This window comes from Sinocyclocheilus rhinocerous, unplaced genomic scaffold (assembly GCF_001515625.1).
Source record: "Sinocyclocheilus rhinocerous isolate Xijiao unplaced genomic scaffold, SAMN03320098_v1.1 scaffold1420, whole genome shotgun sequence".
NCBI classification, from domain to species: Eukaryota; Metazoa; Chordata; class Actinopteri; order Cypriniformes; family Cyprinidae; genus Sinocyclocheilus; species Sinocyclocheilus rhinocerous.
Window position 1 is genome coordinate 629,521 of NW_015666537.1, and position 11,257 is coordinate 640,777.

At 35.4% G+C, this 11,257-nt stretch overlaps 1 protein-coding gene across 2 annotated transcripts in view; it reads left to right on the forward strand.

Annotated features, from left to right (window-relative positions):
* The window catches only part of paxip1 (PAX interacting (with transcription-activation domain) protein 1), a 35,413-nt gene that overhangs the window by 20,479 nt on the left and 3,677 nt on the right, over window positions 1-11,257 (forward strand). For both annotated transcript variants that reach the window (XM_016543952.1, XM_016543951.1), the window contains exons 8-16: window positions 4,037-4,131; window positions 4,774-4,866; window positions 5,049-5,186; window positions 5,730-5,851; window positions 6,237-6,421; window positions 6,538-6,581; window positions 6,737-6,804; window positions 9,532-9,634; window positions 9,958-10,126. In XM_016543952.1, the coding sequence (XP_016399438.1) occupies window positions 4,037-4,131; window positions 4,774-4,866; window positions 5,049-5,186; window positions 5,730-5,851; window positions 6,237-6,421; window positions 6,538-6,581; window positions 6,737-6,804; window positions 9,532-9,634; window positions 9,958-10,126 (1,017 nt within the window). The remainder of the gene's footprint in view (window positions 1-4,036; window positions 4,132-4,773; window positions 4,867-5,048; window positions 5,187-5,729; window positions 5,852-6,236; window positions 6,422-6,537; window positions 6,582-6,736; window positions 6,805-9,531; window positions 9,635-9,957; window positions 10,127-11,257) is intronic.

Here is an 11,257-nt window from a genome sequence, read left to right on the forward strand (position 1 = left end):
GTGTTTTTTCCCTGTAGGTTTTTTAAATGAAAAAAACATTAATTTTTCATAATGTTTAGTGAAATTATTTGGTAGTCTGAGGTAGGATGGGGATTCGGGAAAAGGGGGCAGATTTTTTAAAATTGGTTTAAAGGGGGGCGCGACCAAAAAATGGTTGAGAACCACTGGTCTAAAGTTAACAGACAGTGTTTAGTGCAGTCCACATGTTTACATATGTTTATTACAGTGACTTTGAATTACCTAAAGTAGTGTGGTAAAGCAACAGATTTGTTTTTATATTTCTGCAATCTACTTTAGTTTGTGTGATTTGTTACTGACTTTCATATTAATGTTTACACCAGGCTTATTTGTCAGTGCTTTATGTTGTCATAATTATTACATGCTTACAAGGTTGGAAGTTCAACAAATCAGTCAATATACTACTGTGATTGTAGTTTTTAAATAAAAATTTAATTCATATCAATTCATGCATCACCTAATTTCATCGTAACATATAGGCCTGGCCTACAGAAAAGAACATTTATGTTTAATCTATCTAATAGTGTGTTGATCATACTATACAATGATTTATAGCTTGTCTTTGTTGAATAATACAGAACATAAAGAGCTTTAAAAAATTATTGCATATTAAATCGCAATCGCAATGTTGGTAAAAAAAAATCACAATTAGATTATTTTCCAAAATCGTTCAGCCCTATTTACAAGTAGCGAGAGTGCTATGTCAGATAGCGAGAGATAGCAGATAAAAAAAAAAGAGGAACATTTCAGAGGAACAAAACATTAAAAAGAATCTGTTACGATCAAGCTAAGAGGTAGGACCCGCGTAAATATTGGAACAGCTTTCCAGCGGTGGAGAGAACTCAAGGAGCGGAAGGGAATCGGGCGCAGAGGTTGCTTTGTTTCTTCTTGATAGGAGAGTTACATTGATTTTGCTTTTTCACACAACTTTTCTGTGTTAGCTTTTGCTTGAATATGCTGCAGGCATGGCAGATCCACCATCGTCGCTGCCAAGGTTGTGTACGTACGTGTGGGGCGGAGTTATCAAAATAGGGCGAGGTCCTGTTGGTTTATGGGCGTGTTTGTTTTGGTGCTTTCAAATATCAACATTGTTTGGCAAAAATCGTTAAGTGCATCTTTAAACTAGTTTAAAGCCAGATGAAACAGCGCTGACAAACAGGAGGAACACTGTGCGCAACAAGACAGTCAGAAGGTTTTTCAGTCTACAAATCATTTACTATGGATTTACTGTGGTAACACTAACTGTACCATGGTATTGTGGCAGAAATGTGGGATATTCATATCGAATTTGATTATATTATTAAACCACACTTATAGCACCTCAATACCATGGTAAAAATGTAACTATGTACCTATGGTTTCTGGCATAGGTTTCTAGCATGGCTGAGCACCCATGGGAAAAACCCAAGATATAATTTATTCACAATCATATTGGCGAAACAGATCTGGCAAACTATCCAGAGCATTTTTGTGTTTATGCTCTGGAAAGTGTCAAAAGTTTTCTATTTACATTGTGTTTTTTTGCAGCGTTGAGCGTTGTAGCCAATCACAGACATACCTGTTGATTTCTTGAACGCAATTGCCAATCAGAGGCGTTTAAGTTAGAATCCACTCTCTGCACCCACTGGCAGATACATAAATCTCCGCCTATGGTTTCTAGATATTTGTATGAAAACAGTAGTCTAAATACATTTAGTATAAATGCACAAACGCTATAGCTTAATCAAAAATATATTCCATTACTCCTTTAATACATTTAAAACATGTCTATCTTAAACTGTGGTTATCATGATCGAAATGTATGCTATTATTGAAGACCAGTGGTTAATTTTAATAATATTCAAACTGTCAGAATAATTACATTTCACCATATAAAAATTAGTTACTGTTACTGTTTTTGATAATGAACATACATTTACATCTGCATCCTAACTCAAGCTATTACTACTATCAACTCAAGCTACTGTCAAATGTGCATTTCTAAGAGACAAAAAAAATGTAATATTAATATTGCAGCCTGCACTGCAAACTGCTTAAGATACACATCATCAAAGTCAGGCAACACAGGCCTGTTTCATGATTTGAAACAATATCACTCATTAAAACATGCAGAACCTAAGAAATTACTATTTTTAAAGATATTTAGGCCCAATCCCAATTCTATTTTATACCCCTTCCCCTACCCCTACCCCTCTGCCTTGGTCCTTCCCCTTGTCCCTTACAACAGAGTGTCAAGGGGTAGGGGTGAAAATATTCCCCTAAGAATTGGGACACCACCACTATACTGTTATACGTCATCTAGCTCCTACAATACACACACCTATACTGGTGTGCTGGTGTGCATTAGAGCCTTTAATTACCGTTCTATATTAATGTGCTGCTTACTGACACACACACACACACACACACACACACACACATATATTGGAGATCGCGCAGCTCACACATCCAGGAGCAAAGAAACTTGTCAATGCTACCCCATGACTTTTATTAATAACAGTTTAAATACTGAATCCCAACATTATAATTTCCAGCAACGAGAGGATATAATCGCTATTTTTGAAGTAAACTCACTCATTGTAAAGAGACCCACAGACGCGCAAAAGTGGAAAAGTGTAAAGAATTCAAAAACGTGAAGTGTTTGTCATGTTCTGACCTAGGCCTGGGCGATAAAACGGTATCGATATTTATCAACGGTACACCTTCATCGATAACGATATAAAAAATGTTTAGCGCACGATATAGGCACGTGTTATGAGTGACGCAGACAGCACACATGAACACGAACACATGCTGTAATGCCTGCCTGTGATGAGGAGATTGTAAATAAAAAAAAAGAATATTAGTCGAATTTAAAATAAAAATTTGCATTTGAATGCAAAAATGGTACAATCGAATGTTAGGTGTGTGTGTCAGGAAGCGTCATCAGTGGCGCACGAGATGCGGTGATAATGATGTAAGTGACGTTACATTTTAATGTCTTGTTAGTCTAGTCCACGAGACGCGCCGTTGCTGCGTTATTCATTCAAAATATTAGAGAAATATAGTAGCTCAATGCGTAGAAGATCTTGATTCGGTTAAAACCGAAACCAAGCCATTCACATAGAACACATATTTAGCAAATTTTTTAGACGGACAAATATGACTGCTGCACTCGCATCTCATGCAAGAGATGCAAAGAAAGCCATGCAAATTTAAAACATTTAAACTTTTAGAAAACGCGACGTGAATTTGTGAAGGTTTATGTCATTTCACTGCGTCTCATGTTTTTAAATGCAATCTGTGTGATCGGCGATTTGGCTCTTTGTATTAGGCTAAGCAATGCATAAATACATGATGCTGTTTTGTTCATAATTGTTTATGCAGTTTACAAAATTATATTTGATTTATATATGTTAATTTAGACGTGATGCATGTTTTTATAGACAGTTATTTGCATTGACAATTTAATGCGCTGCATTATTTTGCTCATTGCACCCTCCTGTGGCCTCGGGAGACGAGCCAAAAGTTTCCTTAAGACTTATTTAATCTTTATATAAAACATAAGAAAGGAGGTATTTGTTTAAATTTTATTTTGTGTTTGACTATTAAAAAAATATAAAAAATTAGTTGTTTTTAGCTTAATAAATTGGGGGAATTAAAAATACAGTGGTTAAATTAAAAAAAAAAATTTCTATTGCTCTTTTTTTTTAAAATGTTATAAGAAATGTCAATAATTATCGATACCGAACAATATGAAACATATATCGTTGATACATTTTTTAGCTATATCGCCCAGCCCTATTCTGACAATAAAGTGCCGTTTAAAACGTTAATGGTCTGGATTCTACAACTTTCACTTCGGAGCAAAAATCTGCCTTTAAACTTGAAAAAAATTAAGATTTGAAATTTGTGATAATTATCGATATCGACTGATATGAAAATTTTTATCATGATAATTGTTTTGACTATATCGCCCAGCCTTACTTACAAGATGCCAGGGGAATTTAACATGGATTTTTTTATTATTTTTTTTTAGTCCCTGAAGAGGGATTCCTGGTTGGCTGTATCTTTGCAATTGCAGACTATCCAGAACAGATGGCTGATAAACAGTTACTGGCCACATGGAAAAGGGTAAGTGACTCCACCGCACCTAAGCTAATACTGAATTAGTCACTCCAAAATATGTATTTTTTTTCCACACTTATACTTTAAAACCAAATTTAGGTCCAGTGTTCAGAAGACAGTTTAGAGCAGTGGTCTCATCCAGGGCCTCAAGATTACTTAAAATAAGACAAAACGTGCATGAAAATAAGCAAAACAACTAAATATCAAGATATTTCTAATTTTATTTAAAGGGGTCATATGATGCGATTTCAAGTTTTCCTTTCTCTTTGGAGTGTTACAAAAATGTGGATTTTTAGTTACTTTTTTTTCTTTGAAGTACCAGGATTTCCATTGTCTTAAAGTATATAGGAGCTAAATTAATTTAAAAATTTTAGACCTGGAAAAGTCATGTAAATAAAAATGTTCTTATAATACTTCAAGTATCAGTATATAAATACTTATATAAATTCAAGAATCAGGAAAATGAATGAATTTTGTGAAGTAAAATTATGGGTTGTGACTATATTATGTGACTAACACATTATGAAATTGTATGTTAGAATATCAGTTCTGAAAAGTGCATCTCTGAAATCCACCTCTCACCTGAACGTCCCTTTAGATTTTTTTTCCTGACAGAATGCAAATAAGACATTGTTATTTTGCACACAGATCATTCAGGCAAATGGAGGAACTATGGACTCTGCTCTCAGCCGCTGTACTCATTTACTTTGTGAGAGTCAAGCCAGCAATACCTATGTCCAGGTAAACATAAAAGCTTGTTTTGGAAAGAAGCTTACATTATACATTATCCTTGCCGTCTGTTAAACTGCATATTGGTTTAATTGGTGGGAAAATGTCCTGAATGTTATGTATGCTTTTTTTAGGCTGCTCTCAGTCGTGACATTTACTAATGATCTGTTATTAAACTCTTTTTCCTGTGCCAGGCTTTGAGAGAGGGAAAGCGTTGTGTGACAGCTCACTGGCTTAACACTGTTCTCAAAAAGAAGAGGATGGTCCCCCCCCACAGGACCCTTCATCTTCCCTTCAGCTTCCCTCCAGGGGCCAAGCCCTGCTCGCAGCATGTAAGAACCAGTCCTTTCTGTTCAGTGGCTGTGTTCAGTAGTTCAACGTCATATTAAATTAGCGCTTCGTAAAAGTATCAGTATTGTGAGTATTCATTAGAACAATCCAGTTTTCATTAGAACAATTGTTTTAATCTATACCTGCTTGTCATTGGATGAGAGGAAATTATTATTGCTGTTGTTATAATTAAAAATCAGGACATGATTTTTAAATAATCCTAATATTTTATTATTATTATTTAATAATAGTAATTACTTGATTTTAAATAATCACAGTATTTTAAATAATAATACTTAAGTATTATTGATATTGAATTATAATAACATTTTTTATCTAGGACATGAACGTTTACATTAGTGTGTGAACTATAGTCCTCGATATTGAATCAATACAAAAACAGAATCAGATTCAATCTGGAAATACCCAATACCCAGCCCTATGTCAAACGTGCTGTTATCCAGTTTATCACACATTTGAGCGGTGTTGTACATGAACTTTAGTTTCATTTTTGGATTTTGTGTTTGTTTTTTGTTGTAACACAGATCATTTCTGTGACTGGATTCGTGGACAGTGATCGTGATGATTTGAAGCTCATGGCCTATCTAGCAGGAGCCCGATACACAGGCTATCTGTGTCGTAGCAACACTGTACTCATCTGTAAAGAGTAAGAACCAATGCAGTCTCCAGTTGTTGCCGTCTTTCAACTGGTTGTTCACTTCTGGAGGCTTTTTTCCTTCCAGAAACTGTTAAAAGTTTCTTTCTTTAGTAAATCTTTCTCACTATTACACTTCATAGAAGTGTAGTAAACTGAACATTTGCAATGCATATTTGGATTTGTTTTTCTTTCAGTGATAAATATCAGTATTTTTTTTTTTTTAAATCCCAAGACAGTTTCATTTTTAATTCCCTTTTAAGGCAGTTATTACAGTTTTTACTTTAACAAATGAGCAAATATTTAAAGAACAACAAATTACAGTAATTCTTCCATATTTTTCTGGAAGCTCAATCTTAATATTTATATGCAATGCCCCCTCTATCAATGCCATCAGACCGAGTGGGCTGAAATACGAGAAGGCAAAGGAGTGGAGGATCCCATGTGTGAATGCCCAATGGCTGTGCGACATCCTACTGGGGCACTTTGAAGCTCTGCGGCAAATCCAGCACAGCAGATACTCCCAGTTCAATTTGCCTGAACCACTGGCACCCAACCCTCATCTTGTGCACAATCTTCTAAGTACGCTTTATTTCAAACTTCAGCAATGTCATTTTGAGTTATTACGATGCTATAGCTGCCAGATTTCCAAGCTATCTAGGAGGTAGAAAATAACATGCTCTAATTTTTGGGGTCAGGTGCTTGGCGTATTCCTGTGAAGATCTCACCGGAGGCGTTGGCGGTGAGTGGGCTCTCACACGGACACACTCTGATTGCTTGCTCTCTTGTTTGTGATGCTTGAGCCTTGCAGTGAAAGTCCTCAGTGGATACACATGTAACAGCATGTCTGGGCAGAGGTGTATCACAGTCATCTTTTTTTGTTGTCACTTCACACAGAGCTTACGTCTGCAGCTGAAGCAAAAACAGGGTGATGTCGGCTCGCAGCTGCCCAACAAGAGGCCCAAGTGAGTTCAAACCGTTAAAGATTGTTGGAACTATAAGTAGAGCTGTATGGTAGAATCCAGATTGGGCTGTTTCCAGATCCAGTTCTTCTGGAGACTAATAATTAGGGCTGGACGATATGGCCAAACATTTATATCACAATATATTTCTTAATTTCGACCGATTATCGGCGCCGATATTAACCATTTTTAATGATTATCGGTCATTTACAAAACCGATTTGCCGATAAAATGACTTAATTTTGAAACGCGCTATTTGGCTCTGATGCAGCCTGTCAGAACTCACCACTCTGTGGCCTAAAGCAGTCTCCGCCCACCGCTCATCTGATTTGTTGGCTCAACAACAATTATTACAACGTTTGTTTAAAAGAATAATCACATAATACGCTATTTCTTCCATGTTTTAATTTTAATAGTAAACCCTTTGTTTGCCAAAAATATGTTTTGTTCGATTTCGATTGCTTTAGATAAAAGCGTCTGCTAAATCACTAAATGTAAATGTAAAAACTGCCAAGAACACCCACAACAGATGTCTGTACCTACAAACTTATGAAAAATTAATTTGCCAAGTCTGTGAAACCTTTTCCTATAAAACTATTACATTTAAAAAAAATTAAAATAAAATAAATAAATAAATACATTTTCAATCACCTTTTATTTGTATTTAGTCTTCATACAAACAAATAAAATGTGAAATCACTGTCAAATAAACATCTCAGACTCACCTTATTAATTATTAATATCTTTAACTTCACACTATAGGCTAACATACCAGTCAAAAGTTTTTGAACCGTAAGATTTTTAATGTTTTTAAAGAAGTTTCTTCTGCTCACCAAGCCTGCATTTATTTGATCCAAAATACAGCAAAAACAGTAACATTTTGAAAAAATTTTACTATTTAAAATAACTGTTTTCTATTTGGAAATATTTTAAAATGTAATTTATTCCTGTGTTTTCAAAGCTCAATTTTTAGCATCATTACTCCAGTCACATGATCCTTCAGAAATCATTCTAATATTCTGATTCGCTGCTCAAAAAACATTTGTTGTTATGTTGAAAACAGCGTAGAATTTTTTTCAGGTTTCTTTGATAAATAGAAAGTTCAGAAGAACAGCATTTATCTGAAATAGAAATAAATTCTATTCAGAGCCCTTCCAAAATATTAATCCAAAACATAGACCTCTATATAAACTGAATCAATAATAAATTGTATATGTGTTCAGCATTCTGCAACAAATATTTTTCGGATTTTCTAGACTATTTTAAGTCGTAAAGTAAGCAGTATATATTAAAATCCCGCGTATGGCTTTAGCAGGCATGTATACATGGTACTATGCGGGGCAGATTGTGCCTGAGACCTCCCGAGCTCAACAGCGCCCCACAATTTTGCTATGTAAATCTGAGGTGAAAAGGGGAACTGCTGCGCGCTCTAATTGAGAGCCATTGGGGCAGATTTGAGACAAAGCCCCGCTTATTTTCACGTTACCTTACGTGAACCTCGCTCCACCAAGACGAAATCAATCCACTTCAGCTATGTGTCTGCATCAGATCAGTATCTAGTTGGCATGTCTGTTTTTTTCTTCTATGTGGAGTAGTGGATCAAATTATAGGCTATACGTTAAATCCTTTAGTTTAAATGTGCTCACATGAATAGCCTTTATATGGTTCTGTTGTGTTTGTTTTGTTTATTCTGAGAATAGACATATGATCTTCTTTCCTCACCCGAATTGCTCCACAACTTGTAACATTCTAAATCAACATTTGGAGGTGATAAATACTATATTAAGGCAATTATTATACAGCATTTTATGCGTGTAACATTACTGTCAATCAACATTAGCGCCACCCACAGGATAACGCAAGGACATCTCAAAATTTTGTCCCCATGTGTTCAGAGATTAGAATATAAAGCTTACAAAATGTTTTTCATATATTAGCGCTACGACCCAGAATCCGCCCCACCTAAATTTACGGTCAGGAGCCGCTACTGTGAAAAGTGCTCTGAGTTGCTGCAGAAAACAAAAAAATTGAGCAACAACAAAAACGGTGCTGGAGACGGGCTTATTATTGAAAATGCAAACTGATTGTCTGCCAGCAGGAGGTGCTTTGAGAGCGGTAGAACTTGCGGTTTCCCCGGTAACGGCTGTAATCAAATCAGCTCCGCTCATGAACGCTTCTTTATCAGATAAAATGAAAATGCCACAAATAAATCAATGTATGGGAAACACTGGTAATGTATATCGAAATATCAGAAATGTGTTTAAAAATCATATCACCATTATTGAAAAAAATTATATCGCTATACATATTGACATTGAATTATTATCCAGCCCTACTAATAATTATTAACCTTTATTTATTAACCTTTATTGAACCAGGCAAGTCACTTATGAACAAGTTCTTATTTTCAACACCAGCCTGACAGGAGAATTAAGATCTCCTGGAGGACATACAAACATACATTACCATATACAAAAAAAAAAGCATAAATCATTGAAGGCACATGTGTGAGCTGAGCAGTTAGAGAAACCTGTATGCACATGCTGTGGTGATGGTGATGAAATTTGCTTCACGCATATACATACTTTGTATGAATGCATACTTTGGGCTTAAGTAAATGACAAAAAGGAAAAAAATATATTAAAAGAGTGTTATTAAGTACAATAAATAAAAAGAATAAGGCTTTCCGGGCTAAATGCTAAACAGATAACATTCTCTCTTCTTTTGCAGGTTAGAAGAGTTGCCAACACCTACTAAAAAGCTTCCACCCGAGTCCACACCTTACGTGCTTTTCACAGGCTTGGAACCTCTGCAGGCTCAGCAGTACATAAAGGTAACTAAACACATGCACAGTTTTTGTAAGCAGCGAAGGTAAAAGTAATGACACTGACCAAGTTTTAAGAAGTACCATAAAATGTCTCTAGTCACATTGTGTCTAGCTGGCAGCTCTCAAGGCTGCTGGAAATCTCTGAAAATGAACATGTTTGTAAAATGGTCATGAGCTCATTTCCTCTGTACTGTTCAAGAGCACTGAGAAATATATTGCTCCACTCAGATGCGCTTCAGTAAGTAACCCTCATGGTGTTCTGCTCGCCCTCCCCTGGATCCTTTTATCCTCTCTTTAATCATCTCTCTCTCTCTCCTCCTTGGCTCCAGAAATTGTATGATCTTGGAGGGGAAGTGGCTGACAGCGCTCAGAAGTGCACTCATCTGGTTGCTAACAAAGTGACAAGAACTGTGAAGTTCCTCACTGCCGTATCTGTAGTCAAGCACATAGTCACTCCAGAATGGCTGGAGGAAAGCTGGAAAAGCCAGAAATTTGTGGGTGAGTCAGTGTGAAATCTAATTTATGTTTCAATCGATTATTACTGATGTGTGGACGCTCTGAGGAGTCTTGCTTCATATTCCAGCAAGAAATCTTTTGTGATTAAAAAATTAAATATTAATGTTATGTAATGAAAAATCTGAAGTTAATTCTTATACCTATTAGGAATGTGCTGATGTGGACATTTTCATCGGTACTGCCAATTTTTTGACACCAATACCAAGCTCACACTTGTCACAAGTAGACCAACCTGTCACCCTGAAATATTTTAGGTTTGTTTAAAATATTTCAGACAGTTTGAAATGAGCAAAAGAGTGTAAGTGGTAGGGGTGTGCGAAAATGACAAAAAATTATATCTCGATATTTTCTGGAATTTTGTCGATAACGATAATTAGTAGTGCTGTCAATCAATTAAAAAAAAAACTAATTAATCAAATTTTTTTCTGAAATTAATTGCGATTAATCCCACCTAACATTAAAGTTTTTAAATATACTTTTATATTGCAATGATTTTACATTCAATCTTCAAATTAATGTAGAAACACATGAAGACAGTATATTTTTAATATTTGTTTAATGGCGTCTTTTTATTTATGACCGAAGGCGAATATCACTGATACCAATAATACTGATGTCTCTTTGAATTTTTTTTCCCTAATATTTTTCCCCTAATATTTAACAATTGACTATAGCCATTCGTTCAAACGGCTGATTGATTCAGTAACGAAACACTGTTGTGTGTTGCTCAGAGATACAAAACAGTTCTGCTGTGGGTATGTAAAACTATTTTTGTTGTCGAAATACAGCAGAAACAAGAACTGTTGTGTCTAAAATGTAAATCACTTAATATTAAAAGGATAGTTCACCCAAAAATTAAAATTACCCCATGATTTACTCACCCTCAGGTAGATCTGCGCAATTAATCGAATGTCTAATCGCGATTACAATTATGGATGCCACAATAACGTAATCGTTCAAAGCGGCAATTAATCGTTCAAAGTCCACTTATGTTATTCTGTGTGCTTAAGATGCATTTTTCTTTCTTTCTACATGTTATCTTAAGGGTTTTTCCCATTATTTTAATTTTAGTTTTAGTATAACATTATAATACCATTCATATTTGTACTTTTT